General features: G+C 34.6%; 1 protein-coding gene across 1 annotated transcript in view; it reads left to right on the top strand.

Annotated features, from left to right (window-relative positions):
- The first annotated feature begins 10,409 nt into the window (after window positions 1-10,409).
- The window catches only part of LOC145689306 (glutamate receptor-like), a 114,296-nt gene continuing 102,682 nt past the window's right edge, over window positions 10,410-22,023 (top strand). The window contains exons 1-2 of the mRNA XM_081763447.1: window positions 10,410-10,433; window positions 16,872-17,189. Coding sequence (XP_081619573.1) covers window positions 10,410-10,433; window positions 16,872-17,189 — 342 coding nt within the window. The remainder of the gene's footprint in view (window positions 10,434-16,871; window positions 17,190-22,023) is intronic.

The following is a 22,023-nucleotide window of genomic DNA, read 5'->3' as shown; positions in this document are numbered from 1 at the left end:
AATGCAGAACTTATGGACAAGATAAATAATGATACATAAAATATTATGTAGTCGATAGAAAGGATTGAGAGCCTGGTAGCATGATTTCAGATTCTCACACACGTGCACAGGGAGCAAGACGTTGCATAGAGAAACATCAGCGTTAGCATAGCACGAAATTTGTCTGCTTTCCCATATAAAACGTTCAAATGAAAGCAATCAGATAGTGTGTGTCAGTCAGAAAGTTGTGAAGGTCCTTTGTGGTCGTGTTACATCAACATGACCATGGACGATATTTGGATGACTTAACACGGGCAAAAATGACCGGGAAACTGGATGAATTTAGAAGGATGACGATTGTAACTCAGCAGTTTGGTGTGACCTACGGAATTATTTGACGTGTATGAGGGGCGTTCTGACCTACAAGAAATATTCTGCGAAGTTGTGTTTGTTTGTTGTTGTTGTTGATTAAGTTGTGTTTCGTTGACGTCCGCATATCAGCGGCAGTGGTTGTGCACACGCTAAGAACATCAGAACTGAACCGATGAGGAGTGTGAAAGCATTTTGTTCTCTGATGAGAGCAGATTCAGCCTAAGTAGTGATTCTGGATGTACTCTAATCTGGCTACAGATGGGATCATTAAATAAAGTTGTCAAATATGTTCATCTTCGTGGTCCGATGCTCGTGTACAGGGAGATATAATATCGTGTGAACATACCGGACTGTAAATGTTAGAACATTGTACACTTAAACAGTTCATTGTAACACTGTACACTATCCCCAAGTGCGTCTTTTCACAGGTGCAGTCGAATTCAATTTTTCATTTATGGATGATAAATGGAGTAAAGTCTGCTGTAGGTTGTAAATTTGAATATCAAGTTATCTGAAAAGTAGGGAGCTTTTAGGATACATTATCTGTGACTTGAAACAAACATTGTGGAAACACATAAACGTAATTTTGTTGGATGATCTATCTAATTCGGCAACATCAAAATCCCGTCCATGTTAAACTTCTGTGGTTTCTGGTCAAAAATCGAGACACGTAGATTGACGGGATTCTTTTGAAACTAGTTCCACATCATTTAGGGTGTTCTGGGAAGACAAAAAAATAAATGATAGTGTAACATTCCTAGGTCCGGGAAATAAGGTGGGTGCATTAAAGTCTTCCAGTTCATTTCTCTCAATTTCTGACAGGTTGATAAAGACCTATGCGATCTAGCGTTGTCAGCGTGTTATATGAAAAAGTTTCTGTTGACCAGCTCCGGCCGTTTCAATCGAATTGCTAGTTGCACTGGAGGCCATTGTCGACAGTAGAGGTGCGAGTCGATTGTTTTGCCTGTCGATAGCACCTCGTGATGTACGAGCTCGTACAATACCATTACAGGAACAGTATAACCTTCCTGTGCGTCACTATGCCTAAGCAAAAACTGTTGATCTTTGCCTCGCTTCGGCCATGATCATTTTCGAGCATTGTTGTGTATTAAGGTAGCCACTTTTCATTGTTCATTATGAACCGCAACAGAAATGGTTGATGTTCTTTACGTGCCAGTAGAAATGTGCACACATGAATGTCATCGAATAAATGGTTTAGAGTCAGATCGTGTGTCACCCAAACTTCGAGCTTCCCTTTGTAACCAGCTTTCTCTAAATTATTCAGCACTCTTTTGAGTTGGATGTTTAGATCATCAATGATGTCTTGGCAGTGTATATGCCGATTTCGCTTTGCTTGTCTTGTACCTGTAACGGCGCTTTCTATTAAAGTATGTAATAACCAGGTTAAGCCATTCTTAACCGCTTAACTACCACTACGTGGGACCCGTACGTAGTCGAGCCTGCATTCTTCCCTACCACTACGTATTGCGCGTGCGCAGCTAGTTTCAACGGCTAAAGAGGAAATATTCTTTCATAGTAATGGCTACGAATACTTACGAATGATTCTAGTCGGGGAGGACGGAAGTCTATTGGTTGCTGTGACATCACTGGAGCAGGTGAGGTTTGAAAGCAATGAAATCGTGATCGTTATGCCATTTGTTGCATAGAGAACGAATCCGTGCTGATTATGGGACGAGTTTTTGTTATTGTGTATTTTGTATCACAAAAACAGTAGAATATAGAGGAATAGGAGTGTTACAGTTTTTAAAATTATTTTCTGGAGGAAAAGGATAGTAAATGTATTACTCTAAATATTGGGGGTGTTGGAGATGGGATTCAAATCAGAAACCACGTATACATGTGTCCATCGGTCTAACCACTAAACTACAAGAAACCCAATCATTAATTGCAGTAATTTTAAAACAATTATGGTATTAGCAACCAATGTTGTTGATGATTTGTTTGCACTATTTGTGGCCTAATGCTCTTCTCTTAGTATGATTGTAAGGTTCTGCACTCTATCTACAAGGCTGGGATTCTAATGTTAATTCAAAATACATGTAACTATCAAAAATTACTTACAGAACCCATTACTTTTTAATGAAACAAATAGTAGCCTAAAAGCTTACACAACATAAAAGAGCTTGGTTTGTCACAATGTAAGTAACGTGAAAATTGAAGTTTTAATTTTTTGCATTTCCCCGAATCTTCCATTCTTCGCTCGTGACGGGGACAAATAGACTCAATGCTGGCATTCCTATTAACCGTCAATCAATCAAGCCATTCGACGCTCAGAAATTGTAGTAAGATAACTGAATAAATTAAAAATAGAAAATATTTAAATGTTCAGATTGATTGAGAATTTTATTTTAGGGATGTTACAGGGAAAGTTTAATATTGCGCATTCCAAGCATTATTTATACTAACTCTGTAATATTGCGGAAAGCCTATCAAACAAGCAGTACATCTGTAATTACTAACATAGGAGAACATAGGCAATCGATTTTTGATTATCCGTGTCTTGGGATAAATGGATGGATCATGTTCGCCAACGTGTTTAATTCATACCTTTTGTTACTCTTCAACATAGCCAAGTTTATACTGAACAATAAAGTAGTTCATGAGATTCTGTGTCTCCGGGTGGGACACAGGGAGATAAAGGGAAAATATATCAAGGAGTTGTTGGTATATCGAAGTCCTTAATAATCTTGTTTTACTATCAACACAGGAATCATATCATTAATTTAATACAACTACGTTACAGTTAACATGGAATAAATATTATACTATGACATAATATAATATATATTTTACGGTATATTCTTAAGAAATCATGTGTTGTGTTTAAACAAAAGTCGTATTTTCTTTCATTCTAGTTTATCTCTTGTATTTTTTATTATTATTTAACGTTTGTGTATAAAAATCCCACAAACATTATCGCAACCTATGCATTTATTTTCCTCTGTTTCTTGCAGTTAATGCACTAACTGGAGAATTGATGATGCTGATTAAAAAAATTACAACGAATGACTCTCTTCAGATTTTGGTTTTAAATTTGGCTTCTAAGTGGGACAAGATAGACGTTCTAATTCCAACAGGAAAAACTAACTTTAGAGAGTTGAGATTTGTTTGTCTTTGGAATGCTTCAACTAAACAATTCATGAGCCAGGTAAATTTTTATAACCAAGTTCTTGTAATAGATATATCGTGTACCGTACTTAAAGTGGCTTAGTAAACATTTTAAAATTTAGTATCTTCTGATGTTTTCAGAGACAAATGTCTCCTGTAATTGAATATTTGATATGTTATGTAACTTCAAGCTTGTAGTAGTAGTGTGACACCAAACTATGATATTTTTGTTGTTTATTTGATAAATAGTTTTATATAATGTTTTATAAACTTTACTACACATTCTATTCTTTGGAGAAATTTGACTCTGCGGCAAACTGTTATATATATATATATATATATATATATATATATATATATATATATAGTATAGTACGTGTTTGTGTGTGTACTGAGTATATAAAAATTCCGAGACCATACTCCAATCTGTAACGTACCTACTACCCGATATAAGTTCAGACTTTGGTATCGTTCCTGGGAAAGGGAGTGTTTAAAACTCCCTCCATATTTTATAATTAATAATAAAGGCAGATATGGGTCTATCAAAAAGGATTTTATAAATTCTAACTGGGTTAACTAACCCCATAAACTATCGCAAATACGATAAATTCCGTTCTCTTGTAGAGACTGTAAAGTGAATTGATTAGTATACATAAATATATCTATAAATCTAAAAGCAAAGTGGATTCTGATTGAGGAAAAAGAAAAACTATATCCATGTGATTTAATAGCAAATTTATATGATTAAATATCAAAATTGAGTAGATCCAAAAATAACTATGACGTTATCTTGTTCAAATCGGACCTTACAAAAAGCCTGAAGGGCTGGTTACTACACATCACTAAAAAAATAAATATATATAGGCAAATTGGTCCCAATTATCTGACAAATTAAATATTTTAAACACTAGCAATATAATATGTAAATTTTACAACTTACCAATACTACAGATTAAATAAGTACGTAATATATGAACACTGTGCAAACTTACTTGCTTCTCACTTAACAACACCAAAGATTTTAATTTAAATATCACATATTTTTATTTTTCCACACATAACTATAACTTTTAAGAAACGTATACCATATGGAACTAGGATGAATTACACATGAGTTGGATACACAATTAAACCACCATGCACTTAACTTTTATGCTTATATTGTGTTTTACAGATTTGACTTCCATTCCATACCACAAACGAAAACCCGAAGGTAACAAAGAACTAGTACAGTAATTCGACGTAATCTATTATCAAGGTCTGATGTTCCTAGTTTGCAATATAGCTTCACTATGACGCTTGCCTGTTATACACCAAATCATGTACAGGATAGTTCATCATAACGCCGCTAATGGCGCTACTAGTTTTCCACTAATCGTAACAGGATTTTTTTTCCGAATAAACATGTAAGTCATTACATCAACTAACACCCCCCTAAAATCATTATGATTTTCCGGAAGGATGATAGTCTAGTTGTCAATATTAGTCATAATTAACCCAAGAATCTATTCTACTAATACTAATTCCAATTCATTCTACCATTCACTCCAAATAATATATAAAGAAAATAAATTATCCCCCTAATAATCCATTCACGCAAACATTCATTCATCATTACATTCTATCTACATCTATACCTAATATTAGTAAATCCTAAAGTCTCAGGTCAAGACCTTCCTAGAAATTCATAACATTACATGTACAAAATGAAAATAGAATATATATATTTCCATTAACCAACCATATACATTATAAATAAATAACTTACTTTGAATATCCATAGTAATCCAAACAGGTCATGCATGACGTACATATATTCATAATATGAAACATACCAATCTATGTTACAACTCCAGTATTCATTCCTATTACAATCCATACGTATATCCGAAAATACATATATGATATTTTCCACGATTACAAACATTCAAGGTTTACGGATTTTTCCAGGCCTGGAATTTAAAAACAGACATTAGCACAGAATAACAAATACATTGACAAAAACATAATAATATTTATATTTCTAATACAAATAAAATTCAAAAACACATTAAAATCCTCTAAAAACCATTCACTTGAAAGAGACTAATTAAAACTGACTATTTAACGCCATAACATCTAGTTGCAATTATTAAATAATAATATAACCAAAATATTATCCATACACACACACATATGTATGTATAATTAGACCAGAATTAAGAATATACCCAAAATTTATTTTTTTTTATCGAAATACACTTCATGTTACACCTGCGTTACGAGGTTGACGGTACAGTTTAGTTTGAGAAACATGAGCCTTCCTAATATCCGATGGATCGTCAACAGATTTTAAATGAATTGAGTTAGTCCCCAATAGTCTTTCGATCCGATAAGGGCCCAGCCACCTTGGGCACAATTTCCTGGTTATCTTGTTAGCCAAAGACGACTTAAATTGTGACTTTAATAAAACTTGGTCACCCACTGAATATGAAGTAGCAACTTTAGACTTATCATATATACGCTTGCGTCGAGACCAAGCTAGTTCCATGTTCTTCATGGCATTGGCCCATACATTAGGGTCTTTTTTACGTATATCTAACCCATCTATTTTCCAACGGATATCCAATGGGTCACACACATTATAATTAAATGTCATCTCCATTGGGGAACATTTTAATTCCGAATGTTCGGCAGAATTAATTGAAAACTCTATTTCATGAATACCTCTGTCCCACATCGTCTGTTTATTGGAAAAATAAATTCTAAGACTATCACCCAATACTCTTAGATATCTTTCAGCATTATTAGAAGCACAATGATATGGAGAACTACGAATATCCTGTATACCATGGCTATACAAGAAATCTTTAAATCTAGCTGATACATATACTGACCCATTATCATGACTGATCGAGTAAGGGAACCCAAACCTACACATGATCTTATATAACTTATTAATGATCCCTTGACTCGATAATATTCTTAATGGTTCCAGCCAAACTCGTTTAGAACAAGAGTCAACTATGATCAAACAATATCTTCCCGATTGGGATTGACATAACGGTCCATAAATATCAGTGTACCATCTTCCATTTACAGTTTTATCGAAAGTGGACACTAATTGACCCATTTTCTTACGATTATCGCTTTTATTGAGCTGACAAGATTTACAACAGTGGACATATTCACGTACCTGATCTACCATCGAAGGCCATGTATATCTAGCTGATATTCTACTAATAGTTTTCCTTGCTCCGGAATGATTTCCCGGCAATATCGAATTATGATAAAATTCTATAATAGGTAATACAAGTTCTTTCGGAATACAAACTTTCCATGGATTCTTTTGCGCTTTAGTTTTCTTACATAATGTACCTTTAATTAATTTATAATCATCAATTTTTCTTTCTTTTCTAACCTATCGATTATATTCATCAATTCTACATCTTTTCTTTGGTGTTCATTAATTGACATACAAGCATATGGCATGTTCCACATATTGACTAACAACAAATTCTTTACCTCATGATCGTGTGTTTGATCTATCTCCATAGGTTCGAACATTTCTCGATCATGGACCCTTGATAGGTAATCTGAAGAAATATTTAAATTAGATGGTACATGTTTGACATCAAAATCGAATGAAAACAATCGATACAATAAACTGCCATATTTCTTAATACCCTTAATATTTCTTATGGCATACATTAACCCTAAATTATCTACTCTCAGTTCGAACTTTGAGTGTAAATAGGTACTAAAGCGTTCAATAGTCTCAACAGCTGCCATAAGTTCCAACAGATAGATTGGTTTATTTAAATCATAAGGTTTTAAACGTCTAGAATAAAACCCAACAGGTCTTAATATATTATTCTCATCATATTGTTGTATCGTTCCGCCCAAACTTTTGAGTGTTGCATCCGAACTGACGAAAAACTTAGCATTTAAATCTGGTAATTTCAGAATTACATGAGTCTCAAATAACTCCTTAACTTGATCTAACGCTCTCTGTTCTTCATCACCCCACCTAAATTGTACTTTAGGAGACCTCATTCTATTTAATGGTTCTACTACTTCTTGAAAATGAGGAATAAACTTAGCATGGTATTGTAGAAAACAAAGAAGGCTAATTAATCCCCTTCTATTACGCGGAGCTGGTAACTTTCTAATTACTTCAACCCTGGAAGGATCCAGTAACATATTCCCGTTCTCTAAAATATATCCCAGATAAGATATTTTTGTCTGGAAGAACTTTGATTTATTCAAAGAAATTGTTATACCATACTCTTCAAATTTATTTAAGACCTTATCTAATAGTTTCTTATGACTCTAGACATCGGGAGTGAATAATATTACATCATCGTAGAACCATTCAAGGCCTTCATTTTTCAAAGGATATAAAATGTCAGTTAATACCTTGGACAACATAAAACTACCAGAAGATAAACCAAAAGGTAAAAATTTAAATTCCATCAGGCCTCGGTGAGTCATAAACGCTGTATATTTATACGAATCTTCTGATAATCGTAAATGTAGATACGCTTTTTTAATATCAATAGCGGAAAATACTTTCCCACCAGATACGTTAGCTAATACATCCTCTATACGGGGGGTAAACTGCGGATTTAAATATAATCTCCGATTAAGACATTGGTAATTAATAACAAGACGTTTCTCTCCAGACTTTCCTTTCACTAAAAAACATGGGAAAGACCAATCACTATTACTCTTTTGAATTATTCCCTGTTTTAACCAATCATCTAAAATGGAATCAAGTTGTTTTTGATCGCATCTACTCATAGGATAAGCTTTCTTCCTTATAGGATCCTCATTGTTCACCTTTATTTCATATTGATATCCTTTAATTTCACCTATTTTATCTTTAAACACACTAGGAAATCTATTAGGGAGACCTTCTACATACCTTTCCAATGAGGGATCATCTTCAGCTAGCAGTGGATCGACCAATATCTGATTGGATGGCTCTTTTCCTTCCGCAACTTGAAACAAATAATATTCCCTAGGACATTCCTTATGGTTGGCAACACTGCTGGTCTGCTCCCTTGTTCTTTGTACCTTATCCCCTCGGTATGCTATAGAAGACTTAAAATTTCCCGTATGACTGGAAAAGCTACGGAATAAAAATTTTACGGCAGAATCATTTAATTCGTTAAAGTCACTATTAGGATAATAACTTATGGGAATAACCACTTTCTCACTTGCCAGAACTAATTTGTTCTCGACTAAGTCTATAAATGCACGCATATACTTTAATTGCTGAATTCCAATTATAAAAGTGGGCTCTAACTGGTCAATCAAAAAGAATTTAAGTCTATAAACTTTAGAGCGAAAACGTATTGGAATAATCACATATTGAGTCAATGTTATTGTTTGTCTATTAACACCTGTCCCTGTAAACTTTTCATTCATCACTTTAACAGGCACTTTCAATTTAGTATTCCAATCCAAAAACTTTCCACGATTTATAATCGAAACCGACGCACAAGTATCAATTCCTCCAACATAGTCATTCCCCAAGAAGTATCTCTTTATAAACACTGCTACCAATTTATCGGAACTATCCCTCGGTTTGCTAGTCGCATTATTAAGTTTATTTAATGTTGACCCTGAAGCACTAACATCCAAAGGATCATTCAATTGTCCATTCAGTTTACTATCTTTTTCTCCCTTTAAGGTACTTGAACCTAACCACTGCACCTTTCTCCTCGAGGTAGTCAAGTCTTGTTGTTGTTTTATCCGCCTACGTAAATAACAGTCTTTTTCCATATGTCTTCCGCCGCAGGAATGACATTGAATAGGTTTTTTCTCAGGAATCTGACCCATTCTAGTGAACGCCTTGTAAACTTCTACATTCTTTTGATATAATTCATAACGCTGCACTTCACTTATTAGTTCATATAAATTTGCAGGTTTTGAATAACGGAATAGTTCATGTTGTATTTCCGGTTTAATCCCTTTCCATACATACTCAAGTATGTCTCTATCATTACGTATACCCATACAAATAGTATAACTATCTACTATACTATTAATATAAATAGAGGTCAACTCTGTAGGTGATTGTAACCTATCTACATAACTATGAATTAATTGCCTTTTTGCCAAGGGCGATATAAACTTATCAAATAGTTGACCACATATCTCAATCCAATCATGAGTAATACAAAAAATATTCATTAATTCCTGATGCAAACAATTACTAGTTTTTCCTAATGCAGCTATTAATACAGACTCAACCGGAAATAAGTTCAGTTTTATTATCTTATAAACCTCAATAGCATACAAAAACAATTTGTGGTGCTCTGTTGCATCACATTCTGGAATTTTATTTATATATTCCTGAAAACTATACTTCGCTGCATCTACGGTCAGTTTAGAAAAAGAAGTGCAAAAAGGAACGAACGTGTTACTAGTATTATGACTGGGAAATTCTTTAGTTTGTTTATTTTCAACGCCTGAATTCCTTTTCAATAGACTACCAGAACTAACACTTCCTAACAAGCACCTGCTTTGTTCTTTTTCCTGACCTACCGCAAACAGTACATCACCACCAGCTGTTCCCTGGGTCATCGCCCGCTGAGTCGTACCAGCTAACACCTCCGGGCTGTCGCTCATCGCAGTACTTCTCCCCACCCCTCTTTCTACAAACGAGGTGTTTTCTTGCAGAAATGCTAAATCCCAAACATCGTCTGTTCTATCTACAAACAATCCATGATCACCATTATCGAAATTATTTAAATTCAACTGAGAATGAGCCATAATTAACAATAAACATACAATCTTAACAACCAACATATAAATCTTGATAATTTATACAAAATACAGCTATATTAATATGGATGTTATATACGGCAGTCATATACACTGCTGAAAATGAAAACTGCAACCGAATGTTGAGCTAGTCCCTTTCCTATTCTTTCGACAAAATGATAACTGATTACTGTCAATCGGTAAGGTATTTCTATACTTTTCCTTCCACTACTGCAAAGTCCATATAATAGTATCAAATTCCACATAATGTACCTCATAAAACCCAACCTGCTTCTAACTGCAAAAATGTAAGCAGTATAGAAATATAATGAAGCTATATTTTTATGTAACGTACCTACTACCCGATATAAGTTCAGACTTTGGTATCGTTCCTGGGAAAGGGAGTGTTTAAAACTCCCTCCATATTTTATAATTAATAATAAAGGCAGATATGGGTCTATCAAAAGGATTTTATAAATTCTAACTGGGTTAACTAACCCCATAAACTATCGCAAATACGATAAATTCCGTTCTCTTGTAGAGACTGTAAAGTGAATTGTTTAGTATACATAAATATATCTATAAATCTAAAAGCAAAGTGGATTCTGATTGAGGAAAAAGAAAAACTATATCCATGTGATTTAATAGCAAATTTATATGATTAAATATCAAAATTGAGTAGATCCAAAAATAACTATGACGTTATCTTGTTCAAATCGGACCTTACAAAAAGCCTGAAGGGCTGGTTACTACACATCACTAAAAAAAAATAAATATATATAGGCAAATTGGTCCCAATTATCTGACAAATTAAATATTTTAAACACTAGCAATATAATATGTAAATTTTACAACTTACCAATACTACAGATTAAATAAGTACGTAATATATGAACACTGTGCAAACTTACTTGCTTCTCACTTAACAACACAAAAGATTTTAATTTAAATATCACATATTTTCATTTTTCCACACATAACTATAACTTTTAAGAAACGTATACCATATGGAACTAGGATGAATTACACATGAGTTGGATACACAATTAAACCACCATGCACTTAACTTTTATGCTTATATTGTGTTTTACAGATTTGACTTCCATTCCATACCACAAACGAAAACCCGAAGGTAACAAAGAACTAGTACAGTAATTCGACGTAATCTATTATCAAGGTCTGATGTTCCCAGTTTGCAATGTAGCTTCATTATGATGCTTGCCTGTTATACACCAAATCATGTACAGGATAGTTCATCATAACGCCGCTAATGGCGCTACTAGTTTTCCACTAATCGTAACAGGATTTTTTTTTCCGAATAAACATGTAAGTCATTACAAATCCCAGTATCAGTAAAGATACGCAAATATGGAAAGAGGAAAGTTAAGCTGTAGAAATAAGTGACTTTTAATCTAAATGGTGGAAATTTTCCATTGCTTCACACTAGTACAGTTTCATATGCTGAACGAAAAAAGCAACTTTGCCAGTTGAACGGGAAGCTTCCTTGGCTCCCTCCATAACATCAGCACAACAATTTCTGGAAACTGATTCGACATGTTCTAGGTTTTCGCACACAACCATGTGCACATTCTCTGCTCCCTGACTTCTTTTTAAATAGTCTTCTGGACTGGAAACGCTGTTTTTTTTTAATTTGGAATCTTACTAATGTGAAGCTCAAATGACTGGTACAAACGGGAGAGTTCCACATATGAGATCGGAGACTATATATTTCAAACAACTTTCATCTCTTTCCATTCCTTCGTATCATTGCTCATAACGAGGTTTGCCTTTGGACCCTGTTCATTTGACAGAACTTGCATGATATGTTATATATGCACAGCATATACGGTTATCAACGTAATGAAAACACATAAATTGGTGTGTGAATTGATAACATTGAGTATGTGTGTACAGCTGCTGGTGTAGTCTGTGTTAGGTAACCATCTATAGTACGTCAGACAAGGAACAGAGGTGTGGATTAAAGTAGCCAGATAATGACGATGCGGTGTTATGCAAAATGAGATATCTCTCTGGGAAATCAAATGCGATATTTCAGTTTAATGTGCCACGTTTATGTGCTTTTCGCTAAAGAAGACAGATAAGTAAGCCAAGTGAATAATAATAGAAGAATTCTTGGACTGAAAATGTAAGAGGAAACGTTAGAACTCTGAGAAGGTCCACTGATACGATGTTGCCCACCGCAAACATATTTGCACAGGAATCGAACCAGGGACCCTATACACCGGAGGTAAGAGCTCTGGCACTGAGCCACCGTGAAACTTGGACCTCGCTGAGGTTCAAAAAGATCAAATCATCGGTAAATTGGTCCAAGTGTATATTAGGTGGCAGGTGTGTTAGGTGTATTAAGAAATATAGTGTTCAAGATGCTGCAGGTCATTGAAACGCATAATAAAATAATAACGGCGAACGGTAATAATGATAGAAGAGAAGACTTACTAACAGTAATTTCGAGCATTAAAGAAAATTGTCACCAGGGATCACAGAGCAGTGTGATCAAAGTAGCTGTGAATTTAATCACCATTTGAGCAACCCATTGCGGCAATCACAGTCCGACGCCAGTTGAATAATCTAAGCATACTTGGTCGGTTTCAATTTTTAAATCACATTGCTCTCTATAAGGCTTGAAATGCAAAAAAATTCGCGAATATCACGAAGGTTTGAAGTCGATTATTAGAAACAAGTTAAATGATTCGGTGAATTCCTATTCACATATTTCCAACAACAAACAGTGTTGTCTTATGGAGGACACTCAAAAAAGTTTGTACTTTGAACTCTCTTCCCTGCAGTGAAACATTATCTCAGATCCATAATGATGTGGACGCAATTCCATGGCTTTGCATAAGTTTTTTGACTATGTTTACGTAACGCATTAATACCAGTGGTTATGGAAAATTAAAGGTGACCACGATAATCCTATGATTTAAATGTTCTTTCCGGTCAATAATGTACATTTTCGAAATGCTAACGAACCAATCCCCTCTCCTCCAATTGTTTAGACTTGTGTTCCATTTACATCGAAATGTATTACAAGTTTAGAACACCTTGTCTAGCCCTCCCAATCTTCACACCTGGCTATTAATGAATACTTGTAGACAATTGAAGATTTTGGGGCAAAAACCCGTTAAGTCCAAAAGTTCTCGTCGTCCGATTTTCTTAAAACTTAGCACATATATACTAAACCGAGAATAAATTGACACGTATTTTTTGTTTCTTTCGGAAAATAGGTTAAGGGGGCAAAGGCCCCTTTCCAAAAAAGGGCCCCTTGACTAAAAGGGCCATATTAAAGAAACAAAACTCTCCCGATGCAAAGATGATTTCAAATTAAGAAATCGGGGTTTTGTCGTTGTTCGAGAAAAGAGTTTCAGGGGGCAATGGCTCCCTTCAAATGACAAAGGACCCCACACAATCCTTACGGAAATTAGATTTCTGTGGAATTGTATGAAATCGTGATATATTGTAGATATTGTGTACCTGAGAAAAAGTCTCAAAAGTCTCAATGGGCACAACCAAAAATCACTGACCGTTTGGCCACTACAGGGCCACTTTTTTGAAAACAGCCGAAGATAAAGATATTCTGTGTTTCGGTAAAAATGACTGAAACCGTGATATGTTGTAGATATTTTGATCCTGAGAAAAAGTCTTAACGGACATAACCACCAATCACTGACCATTTGGCCGCTACAGGGTCACATTTGAAAGCAGCCGAAGGTAGTGATATTCTTAATTTCGATGAAAATGACTGAAACTGTGATATGTTCTAGATATTGTGATTCTGAGAAAAAGTTTCAAAGGCAAAGCCACCAATCACTGACCGTTTGGGCACTACAGGGCCACATTTTTACAGGACGAATAAGAATTTCAAGAAAATCGTAGACCTTTACGTTGTCGACCCTTGTACTCTTTCTAATTGCCACACAGACATGAACTATAATTGGTTGTAAAGATTGTGAAACGCAGATGGCATCGAGTTAACTTTTGTGCTCTTCGTGCCAAACTCGTTGAAGAAAATGAAGACGAAAGGTTTTAAGAAAATGAAATTTTTTGTTTTTTGGAAATTTGTCAAAAGCTGGCAACACTGTTACTTGTCGTGCGTAGGAAAATATTTTTACGTGTACGCCAGACATTGGGTACAATCGTGTAAAAAAGTGAAGGGTGAAAGTTGCATACCAAGTGAGAAAAAATTCCGAATGTGTTTCCTACGAGAATCACCCTGTACATATTTTTCGAAATATATTGGTCTTCCCTGACGTCCAAAATTGGCATAGGAATACAAGATATTCCTCATTTGAAAGAGTATGAGATACAGATTTCAACAAAGTAACTTTTGTGCCTCTCGTGCTCAATCCGTAAAAGAAGAAGAAGAAGACATTCAAAAATTGGAAATAAAATAATATATTATCTCCAAGTTGGCAACACTGTTATTTGTAGTACTCAAGAATGGCCACACACAGGATATCAGTAGTTTGAATGTTTATTTATCTTTATTGATAACACTTTTTATGCTTGTAGCTTCTTTGGAGGGAGAGTCTCCTTCCCCCAAATGCTGAGTTGAAGGGGGAACTAGTACATCCAACTTCTCCCCCTACCTTTCCGCTGCTGGACTCTCGATGTAAACAAAATGCATACAGTTGGAAAGTTTGATCCTTCCTAAGGAGATAGACACCCAAATCATCTCTTTAGGTTAATTACAAGCGAAGTGATGGAGGTTTAAACTGCTGGCTCAATTCTTGAGCCGTTTGTCCTATAAAGGTTAAATGGGCATAAGCTAACGGTATTCTGGATTTCGATGTAATTGCTTGAAACTGTGATATGTTGCTGAACGTTTGGCCACTACGAGTCCACTTTTATCAAAACAGTAGAAGGTAACCGTATTCTGAATTTTGGTGGAGTTGCTTGAAACCATAATATGTTCTTAATACTGGATCCTGAGAGAAAGTTTCAATGATCACAACCACCCATCACAGACCGTTTGACCACTTAAGGACCATGTATTTTGACAACAGCAGAAGGTAGGTTTGGATTTCGGTGGAATTGGTTCAAACCGTGATATATTGCAGATATTGTGATCCTGAGAAAACGTCTCAATGGACACAACCACCAATCACTGGCCATTTGGCAACTGCGGGACATTTCTTAAAACAGCAGAAGGTGAGTATATTCTGGAATTTTGGTGGAATTGTATGAAGCCACGAAAAGTCCTATCCAACAACCCGGATAAGGGATAGTGAGAGTAGCGTCTAACATCATTTAAGCGTAGAAAGCATTCCGATGTTCATCTTGAGGGACGAAAGAAAATCCTGGAAAGCACTAGACACTTTTTATCAGGATCATGAGATCTACAATGTATCACAGTTTCATTCATTTACACCGTAATCAAAAATATCGTTATACCCGGCGATTTTCAAATATCTGTACCTGTAGTGGCCATACGATCAACAATTGATGATTGTGTCCATTAAGACTTTCTCTCACGATGAGATCTACAACATATCACAAATTTACTCATTCTAACAGAAATTCAGAACGTCTTTCTGTTTTCAAGAAACTAACCCTGTGGTGACCAAACGATTAGCGACTACCTTCTGTTCTTTTTTTCTTATTTTTTTAAAAAAGTTCTGCAATGTCCAAACGGTCATGATGGGTGGTTGTACAAATTGAGACTTATTCTCAGGATCACAATATCTACAACATATCACAGTTTCAGTCAGTTTGATCGAAATTCAGAATATGACTACCTTCGGCTGCTTTAAAAAAAGTGACCCTATAGTGGCCAAACGGTCAGTGATTGTTGGGTATGTCCGTTAAGACTTTTTCTCAGGATCAAAATATTTACAACATATCACGGTTTCAGTCATTTTTACTGAAATCCAAAATATCGTTATATTCGTCTGTTTTCAAAAAAGTGACCCTGTAGTGGCCCAACGATCAGTGATTATTTGTTGTGCCCATTGAGACTTTCGAGACTTTCTCAGGTACATAATATCTACAACATATCACGATTTCAAGCAATTCCACCGAAATCTAATTTCCGTAAGGATTGTGTGGGGTCCTTAGTCATTTGAAGGGAGCCATTGCCGACTGAATCTCTTTTCTCGCAAAAACGACAAAACCCTGATTTCTTGATTTGAAGTCGTCTTTGCATTGGGAGAGTTTCGTTTCTTTAATGTGGCCCTTTTAGTCAAGGGGCCCTTTTTTGAAAAGGGACCCTTATATATGTTCTAAGTTTAAGAAAATCGGACGACGAGAAACCCTTGTAAACCTACCTCCTTTTACACTTTCACTTTTTGGACTTAACGGGTTTTTGCCCCAAAGTCTTCCATTGTTGAACTACGTGGAGAGTATTTACCCTACTCCATTCTCACTGTTGGAACTGAATGCTGTAGGGCAATATTCATCTGGTAAGGATTCATGAGTTATTTGCTTCATTGAACGATTAATCAAAAGTATTCTCTGAGCTAGCAGAAGTTCCTCATATTTTCCTAAGTTATTTTCATCGAATTTATATGTGCTAATGAAGCATTAGCTTCTAAATATAAAGCGTGTTCTTCAATTAAAGTCCTGTTCGAAATGACAATTTTAAAAAAATCATTTATATAATTTTTCTCTAAATTTTGCAGACAATGATAACGTCACCGGATTGTTGTCTATGGATTCTTAAGTTCGAAGAGAGCTGGAAGTCCGAAGATTTAGACGGCGTTTATATTCCTTACAATTCGAAGGCATACGTGGTAACAAGGGTGACAGATACTCAGGAAAATAGGAAAGAAATGTCTTACAAGCTTCAAGAAATATATAAGGTATCTACTAACCATGGACTTACAATTTCCAACTACGGTTTTTGGAGTCAGACAGCAGGAGTTAACTTCACCAGCTCCAATATCTGGGAACGAAGAGGCGATCTACAAGGGTTACATTTAATTGGAGGATCTATTATGGTGAGTAATTGCCTTATAAGTAGATACACTGCATAGTTTACATAGGATTGTGCATGAGCGTGGACCGAAAGAAAATCAAAAACTTTTTTTTAAGTCGCACAGTGAAAAAGTTGCGAATTTGGGAGACTTAAAAGGTGTAAATAAATAAATAGAATCGGTTTATATCTTTCTTTAGCGCATATGCTCTAAAATTTGCTGAAATTAAGAAAAAAAAATCACTATAAGATAATGTTTAACATTTTAAATTAGTAGCTTCGTCAACGTAATAGCCAAGGGCGACAATCAGGGGCAGGCAAGGTGGGACGCTTCCCCCCTTTAGAAGAAATTGTGCTTCGGAAGTTCTAAAACCCAATAGATAGTTTAGAATATTTAACGCAAAATTTGAGACTACATTTGAAATGTCGCTTATGCTTACCCCCTTTGAAAATCACAACATGGGCGCCCTTGGTAATAGCTCAAATGCTTATGTCTTGGATCCACAGAAAATACTGTTATAATATTTAAATCCATTAACATCACCCTGTCCCACATGTACTCTAAAGTTTGTCGATGTTTTTTAAAAATATTTTTACGATATTTTTATCTTACTTAACTGGTCCATATTTAAATGTAATAACTCTACTCGACTCTTACTTAAACCGATAATGATTTAGAAAATAATATTTCAAATCGGTTAAGGTATTTCTCTTGCGCGACATCTGTCAAAACTAACAAATTGTCACTCTCCTTGTAATTCACTCGTTTCAAAGACTACTACGGTAGTCCCACCTACCAAGGGGTTTGACATCTTGGGGATTGCCATTCAGTGAAAAGGTAAGTGTCTGTGAAAAATATCCAGTGATTTGCTTCAACAGTTTTGGCTGTCAGATTTCCACAATAGATAGAAGTATACCAACAAAAAAGTATAAGCAATATCTACTCTATATTTCGGTGGCAATAAAGTCAGGAAACTGTAAAAAGGTTTTTCTGGTCCCTTGTGACACTTAAGGTAGTTGACACAGCATAGTCTATCAAACTCTCAGATTTCACTTAAGTGAAGAAAATCCCACATTTGCAGAAATAGTTGTATTAATTTTCAAGGAATACATGTCAATGTGGTTTAGTAATAAGAAACAAATAAATACTATACAGAGGGACCAAAATTTCTGTACAATCAGTGTAATGTTCAAAATTTACTATGCGCCTGAAGATTTACGTAATTTTGACGACCCTGTGGTCGAATGAAATGACTTTCCCGCTCATGCAGAACATTTAATGTTAGCCATGGCACAAGATAATAGAAAACACATAACAGACCTCAGACATCGACGAATTCTAAAGGCGAGACTGTTAAATCAGAAGAGAACAACTATCAGAACATCCATGCTAGTAACACCGAATTTCGAGGCGCAGGACCACTTGGAAATAATTAACTGGATGGGCTGTAATTTATCTTCTTCTTCATTATTAAAAGATATCAGTGACTACAAGATTAAATCACATATTCAAAGTTACTCAGTACATAATTGCTATATAACATTCAAGACATTCTCAGTTAACACACATGCAATTAAACGATATATGAAACACACGACTGAAGCTTCAGGGAAAGTTTGAGATGATTCTAGGGTTGGTTCTATCGGAACCATTCTGTTGCCAAGGTCAACCATGAGTAACGTCGCCCATAAACCAGATTACAAAGCAACTTCAGCTGTAAGAATGAGTGAAAAAAGAGATTCTCAATTGTTCAACATATATATTCTTGGATTCACGGCTTTTCACACAAAACTTAGTTTTTTTCAATAAAATAAGTTTTTGTTTCACATGTAGATTTAAAATATGTGGTAGATTCACTAATATGCTGTATCAAAACAAATTTCTGGTACCTGAATCCTGTAAGTAACATAGTCGATATATGTTTATCATTTTACTTTCGAGCGACGAAAGGTGATCATGAAACAAAAAATTTGAAAACTTTCAACCGATTTACATATTTCGTGGCCTATATAAAGCTCTATTCGACTCTTCATCTTATCTTCTGTTCGTCATGATGTAATCTCAGTTTCTTTTTCTTTTTTTTTTTTTTTTTTTGAGGGTGATCCACCAAGGGAGTTTTCGAACTTGATTCCTGACTCTTAAAAAAAAAAAAAAAAAAAAAGATGGTTTACTTACGAGGAAAAATAAAATATCGCGATTTTCTCGAAAGCAGCTCGAATGATTTTGTTTATCTTTCGCAAATCAGTTTTCAACAAGCAACCATAACATTAGATATCAACCATTTATATGGGGAAAGCCAAGATGGGACAGTTTATTCTTGAGGGTGAGCCTTCTTTCGGACAATTTCTCAAAAATGACTCAGGAAATTTCGTTCGTTTTTCATAATTAATTATTTCATTAATTGCTTACAGTATGGCATAACTCATTTAACCCCAAAATATCCACGAGGAATAGCTTATTGTTGGGCTACAATTTTCTCAAAAACGACTCAGGCGATTTTCTTCATATCTCGTAAATAAATATTTCATTAGTAACCTTTAATATAGTATAATTCATTTGTGTTTTAAAATCTACGAGATATAGTTTATTATTGGTGGTGAATTTTTCGGACGATTTTCTGAAAAACGACTCTGGACAGTTTACTAATTCATAAATAGATACTTTTTATTAGTAACTTTTAGTATAGATAAAATATGTATTTAATAATTAGCCTTCGGTTATGTGGGGACTTCGCCCAGAAACCGCCGTGTTTTCTCGGCCCACGGCCTCACTTCTCATACACCTGAAGCATACCAAATTTCAGTTCAAACATCAAGTTTCATGTTTCCAACTTTCGAGATCTCCAGATATGATAGTATTATAATAAACTCAAAGACCGTAAAGAGGATTACATAATATTTTATCATTTAATATGGAATATAGAAGTTGTAGTATGCTTCTTTCAATTCCGGTTTGAGTAGAAAGATTACTGTTAAGATTACACTTAGTTGATTAAAGAAAATCGCTTCTCGCTATCTATTACCGTTTTTAATTTATAGTGATCACCATTATAACCGGAAGTGAGTAATTTCTACTTCCGGTTATACTAGAGTGTGAAGGATGAAGATGTAATTTGTCCTTGAAACGTTTAATCGATTTCCTAAAACCGTTTATCTCTGTCTACTACCTATTCCCTCTACAGTGATAAATGTGGAAACCGTAAAAGGCTCATTTCTACTGCTTCCGGTTTGCGAATCATCTCCATCAACGAACTCCCTCGAGATAATCATTCTATCTATCTATGGTAAAAAATAGAATTTAAAAATTCACACCCGTTCAAAAGTTATTGTGCTGAGTAACGGACGCATTAACATTATAATCTTATAAGTACAACTACATGATCCTAATAACTGTAATACTTTGACTAGCTGGGTACTTCACCGTCAGACTCTTTCATTTGTTCAGCCTACTGCATCGCACTTCATAAACCTACAAGCACGCCGAATTTCAGTTCAAATACTAATTTCCATTTCTCTAACCGTCCTGAATACCGAGATACACTGAACATTTCAAGTAGCAGGGGACTTCAGTTCCAAACCTGCGTTCGATCGACCTACGGACTAACATCCCATGGGCCTATAGAGCACCGAATTACAGTGCAAATACTAAGTTTCATGTCTCTAATCTTCAGTGATCCAAAAATATGAAAATCTTCTTGGAATTGACACAAGTATTTAGTTTTTTAATGTAAATATATTGTTTTGGTCAGCAAAAAATAAGTTTGTATTTAATTAGATACAAAGCGAAGTTTCTACTTCTGGAAAATATTACAAAGGATAAAGTTGATGTAGAGATGATTTATGATACATAGATATAAAATAATACTCCTTTGAGGATAGTAAGAACTTGCTCGAGCAAGTGAGAGTAAGAATATTATGTTTGAAGTATACGAACATTGTGTCCAATATTTTGCAGGTCCACTATTGTAATTTCGAAGTTTTAGTTTGGTAAATAGTAGATAGCAGGAAGTAAAGTTTGATGTATATACAAAAAGGAAAACTCGATAGAAATACATATTAGCAATGGAATTGCTGTTAGTATTTATTAAACACAGAGGAAAAGGGAAGTAAATGCTACTTTAATTACCGTTAATCTTTATTAATATTTTAGCGAAGATAATATCTTTCTGAATATTTTACAGAGCAATTAAACCTTAATAAGAACTAATTGTTTATGGATTAAGTTCAGTATGGAACGTCAGAAATGAAACACTGTTAATCAATGCCAAAAAATACGTAACGGAATACTTTCCGTATGTATGCATTCAATTACTCAGTGATTACTGAATGCATTTATATATTCATTCATTAATTGACAGAGCTAACCATTTCAGAATTTTTCAATGTTTTTTATTTCCTTTAATCAAAGTAAAAAGGATTTAAAAAATGCGTGTGTGTTGATAGAGATTGTATTGTATAAAGCGAATCGTTGATAAATGAATATATATATATATATATATATATATATATATATATATATATATATATATATATATATATATATATATATTCCGTCAGTTGAAAATCACTTTTAATATTATTGTGTTTAAGTTTTTGTGACAAAATGTTACAACTGAAAAATGTCACAAAGATATAGCTATGATCACATGAATATTTGTTATTAAAATTTAAACGTGAAGCAATTCGAGAATTAACGTTATAGAATTAAATTTTCAAGTAATTGTCAAAGGGGCATTAAATTACTTTTATCAGAGCGCTAGAACATCTACCATTATTATCTATTTCCTTATCGATTTAACGTTTGATTTTTGGTATAAACGTTTTTTTTTATTATTTTTTTTTTACTAAACATTTCCTTC

The sequence above is a fragment of the Thermobia domestica genome, chromosome 7 (assembly GCF_964235325.1).
Source record: "Thermobia domestica chromosome 7, izTheDome1.hap1.1, whole genome shotgun sequence".
Taxonomy (NCBI): Eukaryota; Metazoa; Arthropoda; class Insecta; order Zygentoma; family Lepismatidae; genus Thermobia; species Thermobia domestica.
Note: the sequence above shows the minus strand (reverse complement) of the source record. Positions and strands in the feature narration are given on the sequence as shown.